The sequence below is a fragment of the Eleginops maclovinus genome, chromosome 8 (genome assembly GCF_036324505.1).
Source record: "Eleginops maclovinus isolate JMC-PN-2008 ecotype Puerto Natales chromosome 8, JC_Emac_rtc_rv5, whole genome shotgun sequence".
NCBI lineage: Eukaryota > Metazoa > Chordata > Actinopteri > Perciformes > Eleginopidae > Eleginops > Eleginops maclovinus.
In genome coordinates this window covers 22073241-22091923 of record NC_086356.1, presented here as the reverse complement: position 1 = coordinate 22091923, position 18683 = coordinate 22073241, and the positions used below count along the sequence as shown (strand labels likewise).

Sequence of the window (18683 nt, the reverse complement as noted above, 5' to 3'; positions counted from 1 at the left end):
CATACATGTGGTGGAGTAAAAGTACAATATTTACCTCTGTTTCATAGTAGTGGACTAGAAGAAAAAGGTAGCAAAAAATGGAAATACTCAAATAAATACAAGTCTCTCAAAATGTACTGTAGATACTTTATACCACTGCACTTTTCTGATACTTTTGTAATTTTCCTTAACTAAGATTTTGAATGCAGGACTTTTACTTGTAGTGAAGTATTTGGACAATAATGTATTTATACTTTTTCTCAACTAAAGCACTTGAATACTTCTTCCACCGTGTAAATAAAAGTCCTCTATTCTGCCAAAGCCAAAGAAGAAAGGGCCGTGTCAACGCCAAGCCGCAGGGGGCGGGCTATCTGTCTGTGCTGTAATTCCTCACAGCGAAGAAGACGCATGAGCAAAAACAATAACACAGCTAGCTAGTCTACTTCTACGAAATACCCCGTATTTAGCTCAAAATTCACATTGGAACACATACAAGCAGAACGTGTCCGTGAGTGTTGTAAACAGAACTCTTCATGGAGGTGAGCTCAGCGCCATGTTGTGTTCTTCGCAGCAATAACATGCCTTCGTGGTTGTGACGCGTTACCTAGCTGTCCCGCTAGCTGCTCCCTGTCCGCGCTGTTTCTGTTTAATGTCCCTGATCCCCACTAACGCGCAGACATGGAGAGTTTGTACAAGCGCAAAATGTTCGCTTCCATGCGGAAAACCAAGGTGGACGCATCGAAGAAGAAGCAGATCGGCCTGCCCGCCGCCATCCTAGACGACAGTGACGAAGGCTCCTTCACATCCTCGTCCTCCGGATCCGCGTCTGACTTTCAGAGCTCCCCGGAAGAGGACAGCGAGCAGGAGGACCGGGGCCGAAGTGGCTCGGGGGCGACTTCCAGCGATGACAGCCGCTCCGTCACCCGCAGAAAGCGCTCCTTTCTGGGAGGGGACAACAGCTCCTCGTCCTCCAGCCCCGGAGAGGAGGACACAACTAATGATGAGGAGGGGGACACGAGCCTGCCGAAGAGGATGTCGCAGCCCAGGAAGCGGATCCGGCTGCAGCAACAGGACGAGTCCGACTCGGACTGTGCGGAGGAGAAGCAGAGAGAGGAGGCGGAGAAGCTGAAAAGGAGGCAGAGACACAACAAGCTGCTGGCGCTGTCGCGGAGGATGAAGGCCCGGGTCCCGAGCCGGAGGAGGATCCGTCTCTCGCAGGTAAGATATCTCCTGGACCCACTTCTCACCCTGGGTCTGACTGCTATCTGAGTAAAACTGGTTAAGGCAAAGCATCTGTTAACTAATGCATGTCGCAATACACATTCTCTGACATCTCCCCCCTTTTAGTTACTTTTAAACCGCATCCTTATTAATGCATACAACATACATTCTGCAATGCAAGTAACGTTAACTTCCCGTTATAGTCCCAGAAACATCAGTGACCAGCCATTTAGCCTTATTAACATTAAACTTTGTATTTCAATACAACATAAGACTTCCTCATGAACAACGTAAACATAATGTCCTTTACAGATCCAGTCTCTGAACAGGTTTAACAACTCTACCATACCTGGTTTGAGACAGTCCACTAGGGGTCACCCTTGGACCAGGAGAGCTACATCCAGAGCTCACCTGAGTATCTGATGCATTTGGTTCTGTAGAGTGTTCAACTGGGGACCTCATATCAGGCAGTGCTTGGAGATGGCGACGGTTTCGCCTGTACAGGGCTCCTTGCTCTGTAACAATGACATATGATCTCTCAGTTGTACTCTCCCCAGCCACTTCCGCAGGTGTGGACCAAGTCTTCTGATTGTCTAGCCTACTGAGAACAGGGCCTCCTGGCTGCAGTCGTGAGAGCGGTCTCACACCATTTATTTATTTAGTTGGTAGGGACAGTGCTCATTGACTAACAGACAAATTGCTGTAAATAAGCCAGAGTTAGCTGCTATGCTAACTTCCATTTGTTGTCCCTAGCCAGATCTTAAAAGGCACCCTAAGATATAAAAATACATAAACTGATAACAAATAAAACCATAATTAAAAAGACATAAACACACCCTCAAACAGACACAGACAATGCACGCCTCTCACTACACCCTCCACATAAAAATGACAGCATACAGTAGGTTACAGTATGAATAAAGAAAGGAGGGAATGAGAAGAATAACATTACATGGCTTTAAGCATTTGGTATGTGGTTACAGATATGATATTCCCTAATCCAAAATTTGAGTTTGCTTTTGAAAGTTGTAAGGCTGTTACACTCCCTTAATTCATTGGGCAGACCATTCCAATAATTGGTGGCTCTAATTGAGAAGGCTGTGTGTCCAAACTTGCTTTGTCTGTACTGCACTACACAGTCCCCTCTGGCGGTTGATCTGGTTACTCTATTGACATTATCTTTCTGTTTTATGAATTGGTGCACTGGGGGTGGAGCAAGCCCATGAAGTACCTTAAAGGTGACAGGCATCAGAGAATTGTATAAAGTTTTCAAAGTTAAACAAGTGATGCTTTTTCCCTAGAAGACAATGGTGATAGCTATTTGCCTTACGGTCCAGTGTTTTTAGTGCTTGCTTATAGAGAGATTCAATTGGTTGCAAAGTTGTTTTATTGGCTTGCGACCAGCTAGTTCAGCAGTGAGAAAAGTGAGGGAAGAGCATTGCATGCAAGAAGAGCTTTGCAGTCTTCATTGGCAGGTATGGTCTTATGTGCCTAAAACAATGTTGCTTGTTGTAGTGGAAAGCTTGCTTACTCTTCTCAAAAGCATTCTTAGTTCTGACGTGCTGTCGGTTCGGCCATTTTGGTTGCAGGACTTTAGTCAGAGTAGGTACATTTGTTTGGATTTTCCTGCCAATTAATAGTTCCGCCGGACTGACACCAGTGCTACTGTGCGGTGAGGATCTGTAGACCATAAGAGCCAATAGTGGATCTTTTTGTCTCAGCATTCTTTTGGCTGTTTGCACTGCACGTTCAGCATGTCCATTGCCCTGTGGGTTGTGGGGGCTAAAGTTCACATGCTTAAAGTCCATCTCACGGGCAAAGCATTTGAAAGCATCACTGCTGAACTGTGGCCCGTTGTCACTGACAATCTCTTCCGGTATTCCGTACCGGGCAAAAGTAGCTTTCAGCTTTAAGGTCACCTGAGCACTTGCAGTGGTTGGCATGGAGTAGTAGTCTGCCATGACAAGAAAATTCTCCTTTTCATCTTCACAGAGATCTATGCCTATTTTTCTCCATGGCCTGTCTGGGAGGGGTGTTGACAGGAGAGGTTCTCTGTTCTGTGCTCTCCTATGCTCCCGACAGTACATGCAGTTTTCCACTTTGTGTGTGATTTGTGACGCTGCATCAGACCCCAAATCCAGACAGATGTGGATCTTAGCAGTTCATACAGTGGTTGACCCACTGTGGCGAGGTCAGGAATATATTTCCCCAAGTAGTTTATCATGCCAAGGGCTCTCCTTAGCTCTTGGATATTTCCAGGCAGTGAGAGCTTATTGATCGCTGACACTTTCTCCGGATCCGGTCGTACCTCATCTTTGTTGATCACTTGGCCCAAGAAATGTAACTCAGTCTTTCTCAGCATGCATTTCTCTGTGTTCAACTTCAGGCCTGCTGACTCTAGACGCTCCATTACTTTCTGCAGGCGCTCATTGTGTTCACTCGTGTCCCTTCCAAAGACAATGATGCTCGCTGCAGCCCTTCAAGAGTCTCTACCATTTTCCTTTGAAAAATTTCTGGGGCGCTGGTGATCCCGAATGGGAGACATTTGAAGCAGTACCTTCCATAAGCTGTGATGAATGTAGTTAGCCTCTGGCTATCCTTGTCCAGAGGGATTTGACAGAATCCTGAAGCTGCGTCTAGAGATGAGAAAACTGTGGACCCACTCAACTGGGCTATCATCTCTTCAGATGTAGGAACCTCTCTCTTTTGACAGCTTTATTTAGTCTCTTTAAGTTGACACAGATGCGTGCCTTTCCATTCTTTTTCGGGACCGGCACCATCGGTGCACACCATTCAGTTGGTTCTGTCACAGACTCAATGATGTCGTTGGCCTCCATTCGGTCCAGCTCCCCCTTCACCGCATTTAACAGGGGTATGGGAACTTGGCGCGCTGTGGCTACTGCATAGGGCTGAACATTGTCTTGCAGTGCGATTTTCACAGGCTGTGTTTTTAGTAGGCCAAACTCCTGTTCGCTGGTACTGATTTCATACACTCGCGTTATTAGCCCCATTGCTAAAGATGTTGGCGGGCTGAGCAGGTTATTCACGGTATCACCACGAATAACATAGAGTCTAAACATGTATGTTATGCCCTTGTATACCCTTTGTTTGATGAACTGCCCAAAACAGTGCAACCCACCCCCCGGACCACTCAGTACTTTCTTTGCCTTGTGTAGGACTCTCTTTGGCTCAAGTGTTTCATACACAGTCTCACTCATAACACTGCAGTCAGCGAGTCGATTTTAAACTTTACAGGTTTGTTTTCAATATCCAGTGTGACTGTCCACTCATCATCATCATCATCGAATGTGCTGTTAACTAGGCCAAGATAATAATTGTTATTATGATCATCATCCTCGGTCACTTCACTCACCAGCTTACTTCTGCATGCTCTTTCCCAGTGACCCTTTTTTCCACATTTGTTGCAGACTGTCTTGCTGGGCACTTATCATGCTGAGTGTGTGGTGTCTTGCCGCACCATCCGCATTTTCTGCGGTCACTGTCTTTGTGTTTATATTTGACCTCCACTCTTTAATCTGCGCGCCGCCGTGTTCTCCCTGCTGGTAAACCTGTGCTTTTAACTCCTTGGACTGCCGCACCTCTTGTACCATCATCTTCAGAGTGAGTTTCGGGATGAGCTGTAGCTTCTGTGACATTTCTTTGTCCGAAATGCCTACCACGACCCTGTCTCTGATGTGTTCCTCTCATTTTGCACCGAAGTCACAGTATTCAGAAAGTTCTTACAGAGCGCAGATAAATGTCTCTGCACGCTCGCCCACATGCTGCACTCTCTGGTTGAAACAGGCACGTTCGTGGATAACGTTACGTCTCGGATAAAATAGGCATCAAACTTCTTCATAACTACATCAAACTGCTCTTCGCTTTCCCCCTCTTCAAAGGTGAAAGAGCTCATTATGTTCTCCACTTCCTTCCCGAGTGCATACACCAGCGTGCTCACTTGAACCGGGCCGTCCTCCCTGTCCAGTTTAGTAGCCGTCCTGTAGCGGGAAAATAGTTTTTTCCAGTCAGGCCATTCCGCCGGCTTCTCAAAACAAAAACTCTCCGGTGTTTGAAACTTGCCATTCTCGACCACTTCTGACACCATGTAATAAACGTATTAGTTTATTATTAAATAATGAGAGTTCGTTGTTGTTGTTGTTGTTGTTGCTTTTATTAACACGGTGCACTCTTTACACATGTCCCGGTCATAACATAGACTCACGTACTCACGCCCCCGCCTCCTGTACGACCCCAACTGTCGCAAAGCATCTATTAACTAATGCATGTCGCAATACACATTCTCTGACAGTTCAGTTCATCAAAATACTTTAAGTAAAAGTACTGCATTCTAAAACGTACTTCAGTATAAGTGCCAAAGTAAAATGAACTTAAAGTAAAAGTAATATGTTTGTGTTTATAACTATATTTATATATGTGACATTTCAGGATCATATTGTTGCATCAAGTAGCATTTTACAGATTTTTTGTAAGCTATTTAAATGATTCAATTTTTTTTTTTACTTAAAGACGCCACTAATTACACTTTTACTAATTCATTGCTTTTTTTAAAAAAAGTATTTGAACTACAATGAGAGTAGTTGCTTTTACTTAAAAAACTAAATGGTTCATACTGAGCTTCCCTCAAGGAGTCAGGTACTTTTTTTTTAAACAAGCTTTTCGCTGAGGTCCCTGTCAAGATACAGTTTTTATATACAAACGTTCGGGGGAGTGGGTGGGGGAAAGTGAAATGTCCATAGAGAAGTTATTCCATAGGAAGGGTGTAGGAAAAGGTCCACTGACTTCTCCTACCTAAGCTTCCAGAGTGAGCCGGTTAATAGTATCCCACGATGGTTGGATACTGGTTCAGAACCGGCCCTGGAACCGCCTTAGTGGAGGTACAGTGGCTTGCAAAAGTATTCACCCCCCTTGGCATTTTTCATGTTTTGTTGCCTCACAACCTGGAAGTAAAATGGATTGCTTGAGGGTTTGCATCATTTCATTTACAGAACATGCCTACAACTTTGAAGATGTGTTTTTTATTTATTTATTGTGAAGCAAAATAACAGAAAACCTCAGCGTGCAGAACTATTCATCACCTAATGTCAGTACTTTGTAGAGCCACCTTTTGCCCCAATTCCAGCTGGAGGTCGCTTTTGATAAGTCTCTATGAGCTTGCCACATCTTGCCACTGGGATTTTTGCCCATTCCTCATGGCAAAACTTCTCCAGCTCCTTGATGTTTGGATGGTTTCCGTTTGTGAACAGCAGTCTTCAAGTCAAACCAGAGATTCTCAATTGGATTGAGGTCTGGGCTTTGACTTGGCCATTGCAACATATTTGAATTCTCCCGGTTAAACCAATCGAGTGTTGCTTTAGCAGTATGCTTCTGGTCATTGTCCTGCTGGAAGGTGAACCTCCGTCCCAGTCTCAAGTCACAGGCAGACTGAAACAGGTTTTGCTCTAGAATATCCCTGTATTTAGCACCATCCATCTTTCCCTCGACTCGGACCAGTTTCCCAGTCCCTGCTGCTGAAAAACATCCCACAGCATGATGCTGCCACCACCACGTTTCACTGTGGGGATGGTGTTCTTGGATGTGTTGGGTTCTGCCAGACATAGCGTTTCCCTTGGTGGCCGAAAAGCTCAATTTGAGTCTCATCTGACCAGAGCACCTTCCACATACACATGTCGGCCGCATGCCTTTTGGCAAACTCAAAACGTGCCTTCTTATTTTTAACACTAAGTAATGTTTTTTTCTGGCCACTCTTCCATAAAGCCCAGTTCTATGGAGTGTATGGCTTATTGTGGTCCTATGCACAGACACTCCAGTCTCTGCTGTGGAACTCTGCAGCTCCTTCAGGGTTACCTTTGGTCTCTCTGTTGCCTCTCTGATTAATGCCCTCCTTGGCCGGTCTGTGAGTTTTGGTGGGCGGCCCTGTCTTGGCAGGTTTTTTGTGGTCCCATGTTCTTTCCATTTGAAGATTATGGATTTGATGGTGCTCCGGGGGATCATCAAAGATGTGGATATTTTTTTTAAACCCAACCCTGCCTTGTATTCCTCAATAACTTTGTCCCTGACTTGTTTGGAGAGCTCCTTGGTCTTCATGGTGTGATGCCTCTTGCGTAGTGGTGTTGCAGCCTGTAGGGCCTTTCAGAAAAGGTGTGTTTATACTGACAGATCATGTGACACTTAGATTGCACACAGGTGGACTTCATTTCACTAATTATGTGACTTCTGAAGGTAATTGGTTGCACCAGAACTTTTTAGGGGCTTCATAGCAAAGGGGGTGAATACATATGCACATGCTAATGTTCAGTTTTTTATTTAAAAAAAAATTGTTTACTATATATATATATATATATATATATATATATTGTGTTGTCCTCACTGCAGTGTAGCAACTGTAGCTATACAACCAGCTAACTCTGATGCGAAAAGACGCCGAGTCGTAGTGAGCATTTTTCTTGCTGTTTACTGTGGCTTCCAACATCATCTTACATGACAGCGTGAAAACTGTAACAACAGAATAAAGTTTGACTGTTTTAGCATAAATCTTGTAATGAAATATACCTGTAAATATATGTAAGTAAAAGTTATAACTAAGTGTAGTCTTTCCTTTTTAAACAGTATTTTAACATTAACTTATTAACCTAACAATGAATTTGTACTTATGCTGTTGCCTCTAGTGCTAACAGAAGATGGATTTCACGTGCATACATTCGGATTGTTTACTTTCTACTCTACAGGAAATGGCCGATCTAACCCCAAAACCCGGAACCGATCTACAGCTTGTCAAATTAAAAGTCCCTTAAACATTTTGCCTTAATGACAACACATATATATTTTTCTCATTTCACTTCACCAACTTAGACTATTTTGTGCAGATCCATCACATACAATTCAGATAAAAAAACATTTAAATTACAGGTTGAAATGTAACAAAATAGATGAAAAGCCAAGGGGGGTGAATACTTTTGCAAGGCACTGTATATGTGAAAGGCCGGTGGAGTTTTGTCCTGGGTTGGTTTTGTCACTTGAGGCTAGATTTGTTAGTATATGTTTAATACCATAAATACATATATGAGACAGCCACAAAACGTCCTACTTTATCAAATTAACAAATGACCTATGAAAGGTAAACATTTGTATTATTATGGGATTGACAGCAGGTTTAAAATATTTATTTTTGAAAGATTTGAACGCTCCTCCACTCTAGCTGTGATGTTATAAAGGTTTATCTTTTTTTATGCACTCTAGCTCTGAGCATTCCTTACCATACACACCCATTCTGAAATGTGTAACAAATAAACATTGTAGCATATCCCTCCTACTGATGGTCTGACTCTTGACTTGTGATTTTAGATTTATTGCAAATCCACAAACCAACGTAAGAGCTGTGTACAGAGACACGAAACAACAAATATATGTTAGCTTACTCCTAACATTACCATAGCCTTCACATTACACACATGGAGCTAAAGCTAACTTATTTAAACAAACAAAGTAAGTTTATACAGTATAAAAACGTAATTTTTCATTCAGTAGCAACTTACTGTCAATACCTTAGCGTCGCCTTCAAAATAGAAGCATCTGTAATTAAAACAGGAAATAAGACAAATTAAGCTTAAGACAGATATCAAAAAACACAAATTGGGTTAGTTACAAACATAAACTGCCATTTTGTGAAAACCATGGCATCTATATTTAATCTGAAAAAGTCCCAAGTCTGGAGAACCCTTTAAAGCTTTAACTTCTTCTTCATGTGGATGTGAGTCGTAGGTTGTGTGCCTTTCACCTCTGCTCACCGTGATCTCACATTCATTCCTGGTGGCAAAATGATCGCCCTTTTTTTGCCATTTTTGTGAAAACAGCTTGGTGAATTGCCTGGACATATAACCCCATTACATATCATTTTGATGAAATGTGTTTGAATTTTCAGAGTGCAGACGATGGGGAAGAGTCCAAAGAAGGTGAAAATGAAGCTGGTGGTGACGAAGAAGGTGTAACAGATAACGGCAAGAACAAACAGGCGGCAGAAGGAGGCAGAGAGGAGGAGAAAACCACAGAAGAAGAGAAAGACGACGAAGAAGAAGAAGAGGAGAAGGAGAAGCACAAGGGGAAGAAGTAGAAAGAAGAAAAGAAATGGGGTTTGATTGTGAAAAACAAAAAACCTAAACCATCTGAAAGTGACTCATTAACGTCAGTTTGTATATGTTTTTTTCTCCCTGCAAATTTTAAAGTTTATCTTGTTTCTACAGTAACAGACATTGGTGACATGTAACAAAAAGATGTGCAGATGATTTAGCAAGCGATGCTGAGAAAAGTGGCTCTTGGTTATGTTGCTCCTGGTTTAGTCAATTCATGATAATGATCGGTATCATCTGGTACTCCATTCTGGTCATTTGTCATATCAAATTATTTTATTTATATATCCCAAAACAAGTTGTTAATCCCAGACAGACTTCAGACACCTATGTTCCATTCCGTAACTGCCTTGATACAACAGCAGGTATTCTGTACGGCTGCTGATCATGTGAACTCTAGAAATGTTGGAGCAGCCATATGTTTTCTCCCCATGTGGATAGGGTACAGTCTAGTTGCCAGCTCTGGATTCCTATAGTAAATGTTAACTACCCAAAGCTTCATGATAGAAATGTTCAGTAAGGTCCCCAGCACATAGAAACTGCCGGATGCTAACCTGCATAATATGTTGGCCAATTTGCACAATTAACATTAGTTGTATTGGTAAGCGTTTCATACCATTATAGCTTATGTCGACAATAGTTTAAAAATGACTTGGCCATTTTGGACCATTTAGGGGGTTATTGAGGATGCTGTGTCTGTTTTTGCATTCCTGACATTTTCAGGATCCAAAAAGTCTGTTTCAACCAGAAAGTGGTCATATCTGTGCTCTCTGTGGGCTGATTTTGACTGCAATGAGTAGTGTTGCCCCCAAAACCACTCCAAAATTGTCCAGGCAATTTTTTTACTATTGTTTACATAAGCTTTAATGCTAACTCATGCTAATTAAAGTAACTTATGCTAACTGTGCAAATTATTATTATTATTATTATTATTATTATTATTAATAATAATAATAATAATAATAATAATAATAATACATTTTATTTATAGAGCGCTTTTCTAAAAACTCAAACACACTTTACAGAAGTAAAATGTATCAAAACATAATTAAAACAACACACTTAAAATATGTAAAACACAACATTAAATTACAGAGAATTACACATAGTTTCTATGTGCTGAGGTCCGTACTAAACATTTCTATCATGAAGCTTTGGGTAGTTAACATTTACTATAGGACTCTAGAGCTGGCAACTAGACTGTACCCTATCCACATGGGGAGAATACATATGGCTGCTCCAACACCTTCTAGAGTTCACATGATCAGCAGCCGTACAGAATACCTGCTGTTGTATTGTGACAGCTACGGAATGGAACATAGGTGTCTGAAGTCTGTCTGGGATTAACAACTTGTTTTGGGATATATAAATAAAATAATTTGATATGACAAATGACCAGAATGGAGTACCAGATGATACCGATCATTATCATGAATTGACTAAACCAGGAGCAACATATCAATGAGCAACTTTTCTAATTTCCGGGTTCACAATGCTGCCAACTAGACCAGTAGTGAGTGCAGTCTGCTCGACATAGTTTGAATGTACAATGGAAGTTTTAACCTGTATTATTTAGTGACATTTTTGACAACCTTATATCTGTTTCAAAACCACGAGAACAACAAAAAGGTGACACATTTCTTGTAATATTAATTTCTCAAACACAAGAATGAACTCTCTCGCCCAAAGGACAGACCTGCTGTAAATAGCAGCAGCAGGTCAGCATCAGTGTCGCAGCACTAAGGGCTGCAGAGGCTCCAGACGCTCCAGAGCCCCTACGGTCCTGCCGGGGGGCAGCACCCCTCAGATGTGACTCACCTGGCTGAGATGAACACTGAGGACACTGAGCTTATGAACTGTTGCTTTTTTGTTAAAAGTCAAATGCCAAAACTATGGAAGAGAAGCCAACTACGATTCCCAGGGAGCATTGCTGTCAGAGACATCCAATAAGAAGGCTTGAAGTTGTTGTTGAGTTCTTGACCGCCATGACACAGCTCTCTGAATTTGATTGAAAGGATTTCACAGGTCTGGGTGGCAGATGAGGCTTCTGGGTACTGTAGTATTCCGAGATATTCAGCATGTCCGCCTCTTTCATTACTTTATTGTTCAAATGGAAGCAGATTTGTTTTTTTCAAATATAGATCTTGTGATGCCTCTGTCAGCACAGGATGTAGACCACATGATTTCAGACACACAATTCAACTCAGTTTATTGTACAGAAGCCTTTTACTTGTGACACCTTAAAGGTAGTGTTTGCTTTTGTTGGTAGTTGTGTCCACTTCCTCCTGGAGTTAGTGACGTTTGAGTTAGCAGCTACTGTCTGACTGCAGATTGTGTAATGGTCAGATGTGCTGATTTCTTTCTCTTCTGTTTTGTTGTAAACTAAATATTATTGGCTTTTAAACTGTTGGTTGGAAAGAGGAAGATGTTGGAAGTCACCTTGGCCTTGGGAATGTGTCCTTCACAGTTTCAGTATTTTCTGATATTTTTTAGAAATGTCAATTAATTGAAATAATAATTTACTAACAAATTAGAAATGAGAATAATCTTTTGTTGCAGGCATAGGTCAATACCCAAACTGTCTAAAAACACTGAGTGTTGTCTTATGTGTTTGGGCTCTGATAAACCTGGCCACTGAACACACATTTCTTTTTTTCAGCATATAATAGACAACTTACCGGCTTATTCAAGGCTTTCCACTGCATGTCACACTGTTGATTTCATATTTAATTTGTTATTGCATGACCTATGATATAGAAGTCAAAACACATAGGTTTATAAAGCCCATTTGAAAGAAATTAACCCCAGTTGACCCAAGTGCTGTTCGGACCAGAGAGGGGAAGCCAGTAGTCCGGTCCTTGTTGATAGAAGCTCTCTGCCGTTGGATTTCAACCTCCAATTAACTGATAGCCGATGACCTTTGAATCCTCCTCAGTTGATGCTGTGAGTGGTTATGGTATGTTGGTCACTGACAGGTGATGACATGTTCATCGCAAAGACAGCTCATACAACCGGCTGAGAGATGATCTAAGAGTTCAGGCTGACCCCAAAACGTTTTACAATTAATTTGATATTTTCCATTAAAATGTTAAAATATCTGAATAAAAGATGGACAAAACTATCAAAAAAGAATCAGACGAAAAAACCAAAAATATTTTTTTGTAAACATCATCAGATATTCTGGAACTTTCTCTCCCAACTGCATTGCCTTTTCCCTTTTTTCTCTTGTAGAAAAAAAAGAAGTTTGTAATAACAGTAGGAGAAATACAGTGTTTGCTGTATAGAATATATGTGGGTGGCCCCTTTAAAACATTATTTGTCATATGTCTATCTGTTATTATAGATCATTCACACCTGTTTATAATGATACCACCCCCATCGGACTCATCTCTGGGGGTGGGGGGGCAAGTCAGCCTACAGGTGGGAGATGGACCATCTGGGGACCTGGTGCAGGGAACACGACCTGGAGCTCAATACTCTCAAGACAGTGGAGATAGTTGTGGATTTCAGGAAGTAAGCAGCCCCCCCATCACTCTGTGTGACTCCCCAGTCACTGCTGTGGAGTCCTTCCACTCTCTGGGCACCATCATCAGCCAGGACCTCAAGTGGGAGCAGAAACTCAGCTCCCTCACCAAAAAAGCCCAACAGAGGATGTTCTTCCTGAGGCAGCTGAAGAAATTCAACCTGCCAACGATGATGATGGTGAGCTTCTAATCTTCCATCAGGGAGTCCATCCCCACCTCCTCCATCAGGGAGTCCGTCCTCACCTCCATCATGGAGTCCATCCTCACCTCCTCCATCACCATCTGGTACGCTGCAGCTATAGCCAAATAATAATAATAATACATTTTATTGGTATTGCACTTTTCATTTCAGCAATCTCAAAGTGCTACAGAGCAGGAAAAAAAACTTAGTTAAAATGAGAACCTATAAAAGACATTTAGCAAAATGCTTTTTTAGAAACCAAGGACAAGGGCAGGCTGCAGTGTATCATCGCTCTGCAGAGAGGGTGATCGGCTGCAGTCTGCCCTCCGTCTACGACCTGCCCGGAAGATTGTGGCCGTCCCTTCCCACCCTGGACACAAACTGTACCCCGCTCCCCTCTTGCAGAAGGCTGCACTCCGTTGGGACCAAAACCTCTCTCCACCTGACAGCTTCATCAAGGCCTCATCAACAAGGCCCTGGACCCCCACTGACACCCTCCGCCACATCATAGACTCTATGCGTCCCATTAGTGCACACAATGTAACAATATTTTTTTGCATATCCTAATTTTAAGAGGTGTACATTTATTGGCAGTGTTTTTATTTTTGTTTTATTTTCATGTATGTTTATGTATGCAACAAAAACACCCTGACAAATTCCTCGTATGTTTTAACCTACTTAGCAATAAACCTGTTTGTGATTCTGATTCTAAGTAGCTAAAAGAGCAAGACATTAGATAATGCAATAACAGCTTCTTCAGTTTAAGTATCGCGTTTAAGTTCCGGATAAATCTCCCTCTGATTTTCATGTTAAAATCTGTATTTCAACCTTTAAATAAATCAATGTATCAAGTGAGAGCCTTTAAAGCCGAATCGTTGTCTCCCTCTGGTGGCTAGTGAGAGGCAGTACAGGAAGGTGTGGAATCGACTTCGGCCAATCAGATCCGACAAAACTTTTCGTGACCCCTTCTCCGCCGCCATGTTTGTTAGTGGCAGTGAAGCCCGTGCGGAGGTGCTGGAGGAGCAAGCGGACATTGGTGGAGTTTCATACCGGGCCTCGGTGAGTGTAGCCCGGCAGCAGCCATGGTTCAGACGTGCTCAGCGTACGGCTGTAAGAACCGCTACCATAAAGACAAAGACATTTCTTTTCACAAGTAAGTTTATTAAACGATGTGTCTGAGTTACTGTGTGTTACCTGGCCACACATGACGGAAACGCACTGTGTCCTGTGAGGAGGACCAAGAGATAGTTCACCAGCAGTCGTTTACCATTCTGCCTGATTGAAGCTCAGTCAGCCGTCTTTAACAGCATATTGGGGAAGAATTTGAAGCAAGAGCTTCCTTGTTTCGGTAGATTTTACCGTTAAAATGTCACAAAGCCCCATTATGCTTCTACAAATTTGCCCGGCTGTTGCCCTCTCCTCCACTTCTACAGCAAGTTAAACTACATGTTTACGGTGGTGATAATATTAAAATGTACCTTTAATTATGGTTCACCTATTTCCATATGCGACATTTTACCATGACATATCACATGTCTTTAAAAACACTTTCTGTGATATTCTCCAACATATTTAACTACTTAAGCAAGGATTATTATATGAATTGTGATTAGGGTTTGAATAACTTGTGTGTATTGCCTCTTGTGCTGGTACAGGTAAAGATGGAGAAGCTTTCCGGTTTGGACATGTGAGAGAACATGAACCAGATAATATTAAAAACAACTTAATTAAATAGTAATACATATTATGTAGAAGTTTACTTTTCAGATTATTTGTTTGCAGTCATTTGAAGGTTTAATCCTTTAGATGAGGGATTAAAATGCTAAATGATTGCACTGTGAAAGTTTTATGTGAAGTAGAGGACTACAGGGCCACTTGGACAGGGAAGGATTTCTGACCCCTGGCTGTAGCTTTGACCTAGAGTTTGCTTGCTCAATGACAAAAAATGTATTATCTCTAATCAGACTTTGAATAGAGAAATATCCCTTTGCTTATGTTGAAATGAATAGAGAAGGAACAAATTGTGAGTGGGACAAAGTATTTCAATTTATTTTGCCAGGTTTCCTTTGGCTCGCCCAGATGTTTGTGGTAAATGGGTAGCAGCAATGAGGAGGAACAACTTCAAGCCGACGAAGTACAGCAACATTTGCTCACAGCACTTCACCAAAGACTGCTTCAAGAGGGAGTGCAACAACCGAGTTTTGAACGAGAACGCCGTGCCGTCGCTCTTCACCTGCAACCTCAGCATCAAGGTACACAAGCGCAGTGCGATCCCACTGAAGACACACGTTTGATCCACATCAAGTTCAAGATTATACACAGGGCGGTTTAGTTCAGTTGCATCAGAGCTTCATAAACTGTTTCTTCTGCATTTAAGTGTGATTATGGTCTGAGTATTTAACACTATAAAGGGGCATGTAGTCGAGCTGGTCTACTACATTTTAGTTAGCATAAGTTGTGTTGGTTAGCATTAGCATTATAGCCTATGTGGACAATAGCTTGGGGTACTCAACGTTTCCGGGTTCAATGAGGTGGCAACTAGCCTATAGTGTAACTATTGCTATCTGAGATGACGAAACTAATTTTATCTCTTAACGCCACGTCACCGTTAGGTCACGCCCAGGAGACTAGCTTGCCCAGTGGACTGTGAGCAAGCGCGTGCCATAGGATGCAGCTCACAGGCGCCATTAATAACTGCATACGATTCAAAGCAAAAATAGATAGTGGAAACTCTTATGACAGTATGTGTTCATCATGCCAGCAACAGTAATATTGTTCTAACGTCCATAACTGTTAATATGTCACAGGCATGAAATACATGTTAATATTTACTTTCAAGTCGAAGTCAACTATTATCAATATCTGTGTGTGTGTGGTACAAACAGGGACCTAAATGCCGTTTGAACTGTCCCAAGAATTAAGGATTAAAATATATACACATGTGTATAAATATATGACAATTTAACTCCAGATTCCTATTTCAGTTTCATAATTAAAGCCCACAGAAGCCTTTTATTAGACAACAATATTGTTCTACAGAGATATTTGCAGGGTTGTGCTCTACAGATGAATAAAGAGCAGTATAGCAGCACAGCAGTCTTATCAACAAATAAACCAGACCCAGCTGCTCACACAGGCTGAGTGGTGCAGGAATGAGTCTTAAAACACGGAAATGAGTAGAGCTTCAGTTCCCTCGTCTCAAAGTCTGAAATGAGGTCTGTTATTTTACCGTTTTGCTCTACAACATAAAATACTTCAGTAAATACCCCACTGGTGGAGTTTAAAACGGAGGTTGCTAACAAGTGTCTAAATGAGACGACTAAACGTCATCACGCCCAACACTAGCCACCTTTAGCTTAGCGGTGGAGACGCACAGCCATTGTCCCACCTACTTAAATCTGATTGGTTAATGGTTTCTCCAGCGGCTGTGAGGTTTTGTGTTAATGTCATCGAATCCTCAAGGTTTCTCCCAGCTGATATTTGGAGGTTTTTCTGTGAATTGTGTTGAATTCTGAATTAAATCAGAACTCTGGTGTGTTTTATGACAGTCGGAGTCTCTGGAGGATCCCTTCCCCTCGGAGATCCACTTCCCTCTCTCCCTGCCTCTGACCTCAGACACAGCAGTGGAGGAGGAAGAGGAGGGGGAGCCTGGGAGAAGCCTGCCTGAGATCTGGTGTGACACAGTGGCGGTTTCCTGTGACCACAACTACACAGCAGAAGACTCGGCTCGGCAGAAGAAGCGAATTGACCAGCTGGAGGAGCAGCTGGGGAGTCTGAGGAAGAAGCTGAAGACGACGCAGCAGAGGTGCCGGCGACAGGAGAGACAGTTAAAGATGCTGAAGGCAGCGTGTGAGACGCCGAGGACCGGCCGCCAGCCGCCTGCAACCTTCGGAGAGGGATACGTGATTTTACCCAAACACATCTACCACACACTCAAAGGCATCAAGTAACCATGACCTGATGAAGAGGAGATGTGGTCCAAGTGAGAGGCAGATGAACTGAGTCTGCAGCATGAGGCTGTTGGAGCCCCGCTGAGCCGGCAGCGCGACCCCGAGTCCAGACACGAAGGGCTCTCTTGTTTGGGAATAGGAATGCCGGATGCGGGAAACTTGGAATTGGTCGATACAATGACTACTGACGGGTTCTTCATGTGAGGCTGCACGGAAACAAGTCATCTCATTTCAAATGAAGAGGTCAACAGTTAGGGTTTACTGTGCGTTGCAAGGGTTGTCTTATTAAACAGTTACTCTGACTCTCCAGAGTCTGGCTGGAAGATTGAGGTTGCTGGGCAAAATAGAATTTGAATAAACTTTGATTCTCCAAGGAATAGTCCAACATGGAACCCCCCTGAAATCAAAAACTGACACAGGATTTGTAGGGATTTAATAAACAAGATGAACCTGTCGATCAGGGAGCGCCAGAGGGGTCATTTTGAATTTATGTCAGTCAATCTGTTTTCCACAAATGTATCCTCGTCCACAACATCCTAGGCATCTATATTTTGGGATGCCATTTTCACAATGTCACTATTTGCAATTCAAGATAAGAGAGAGAAATTGTGCGTTAGAGCATCATCTTGCACCCTGTCTACCCAGAGTCATTCAGCCTGTAGTGCTTCCTGTCTTCCAACTACGTCACTGCCCGTCACATGACTGCTGGATGCAGGAGGAACGACAGAATTTGCAGCACCTTTCTCTCTTACTATAGAACGCACTAAAGAATGTACTGCCTCATCGATGGTAAATCTACAGTCAACACGGAGTGGACATCAATTAATTGTGCCTCATCTTAAGAGAATCCATCTTTCCACCGGCTGTGAACTTTCACACCAACGTGACATTTGTATTTCAGTCTCAGAAAGAAAGCAAACTTTGAAGATTTAATTGGCCGCTAAAAAAAATATGATAAGTAATAATAATTTAAAAAAATAATAAGATGGACTTCTGTCTGTGTTTGATTTCCCTCACATAAACACAATACAGAATCATGGTGTGTCTGTCTGTTTATTAGAAGTCTTTTAGATAACGAGGGTATCATGTCTTAGGATTCGAAAGAGAAATCTAGCCACGAGACGCTCTGGAAGACATCTGAAGTCCAAACTATGCATCTGATCTGGAGTTTAAAGTCCACAAGAGGGTGTCCTTATGATCTTCATGCAAAGATCAGGAAAAAATAACATTTAAGCATGTGTCTGCTGGGGGGGGGCTCTTGTTTTATTTTTTCCTCACTTCTTTTTATTAAAAGTTAAAAGAATTTAGGGGCGGCAGTGGTTCAGTCTGTAAGGGGATGGACTTTGGACCGAAGGGCTGCCGGTTCACATCCCAATCGGACCAAGACATATGGAGTGTGGACTGGTACTAGCCAGTTCACCTCCTGGGCCACTCCAGAGAAAGCTGGAGGTGCCTGTATATGTTACACATTTATAATTTGATATATCTGAACATTGTACTTCTTTACTATTATTTATTGAAACCAGCTGCGAGTAGAGGACTGCAGCAGCTGGTAATTAAGTACGTCATAGCGTACAGCGGCTGGTAATCAAGTACGTCATAGCTTACAGCGGCTGGTAATCAAGTACGTCATAGCGTAGAGCGGCTGGTAATTAAGTACGTGACAGCGTCTGGTAATTAAGTA

General features: G+C 42.4%; 2 protein-coding genes across 4 annotated transcripts; both read left to right on the top strand.

Annotated features, from left to right (window-relative positions):
* The first annotated feature begins 354 nt into the window (after positions 1-354).
* On the top strand, positions 355-13915 carry ccdc82 (coiled-coil domain containing 82). 2 transcript variants are annotated; one of them, XR_010166343.1, is made up of 3 exons: positions 355-1197; positions 9140-9399; positions 12688-13915. XR_010166343.1 is itself a non-coding variant. In XM_063890228.1 (2 exons), the coding sequence occupies exons 1-2, from the start codon at positions 658-660 to the stop codon at positions 9326-9328; spliced, it is 729 nt and encodes a 242-aa protein (XP_063746298.1). In that variant the 5' UTR covers positions 355-657; the 3' UTR covers positions 9329-9615. The 2 variants fall into 2 exon arrangements, 1 of the variants encoding a protein (XP_063746298.1); XM_063890228.1 differs by lacking the exon at positions 12688-13915 and having other exon boundaries at positions 9140-9615.
* A 49-nt stretch (positions 13916-13964) lies between these two features.
* Positions 13965-18036, top strand: thap1 (THAP domain containing, apoptosis associated protein 1). 2 transcript variants are annotated; one of them, XM_063890229.1, is made up of 3 exons: positions 13965-14202; positions 15109-15301; positions 16598-18036. In XM_063890229.1, exons 1-3 carry the CDS (start codon positions 14132-14134, stop codon positions 16997-16999), a joined length of 666 nt encoding a protein of 221 aa, XP_063746299.1. In that variant the 5' UTR covers positions 13965-14131; the 3' UTR covers positions 17000-18036. The 2 variants fall into 2 exon arrangements, with proteins under 2 accessions (XP_063746299.1, XP_063746300.1); XM_063890230.1 differs by having other exon boundaries at positions 14007-14108.
* The last annotated feature ends 647 nt before the right edge of the window (positions 18037-18683 follow it).

What these genes read in the sequence shown, in the direction of transcription:
- thap1 (XM_063890229.1), top strand. Translation starts at nt 14,132, where the DNA reads ATGGTTCAGACGTGCTCAGCGTACGGCTGTAAGAACCGCTACCATAAA. An exon ending in AAAGACATTTCTTTTCACAA is followed by an intron (nt 14,203 to 15,108) that starts GTAAGTTTATTA and finishes TTATTTTGCCAG; the next exon opens with GTTTCCTTTGGCTCGCCCAG. An exon ending in CCTGCAACCTCAGCATCAAG is followed by an intron (nt 15,302 to 16,597) that starts GTACACAAGCGC and finishes GTTTTATGACAG; the next exon opens with TCGGAGTCTCTGGAGGATCC.
- ccdc82 (XM_063890228.1), top strand. Translation starts at nt 658, where the DNA reads ATGGAGAGTTTGTACAAGCGCAAAATGTTCGCTTCCATGCGGAAAACC. An exon ending in GGAGGATCCGTCTCTCGCAG is followed by an intron (nt 1,198 to 9,139) that starts GTAAGATATCTC and finishes TTGAATTTTCAG; the next exon opens with AGTGCAGACGATGGGGAAGA.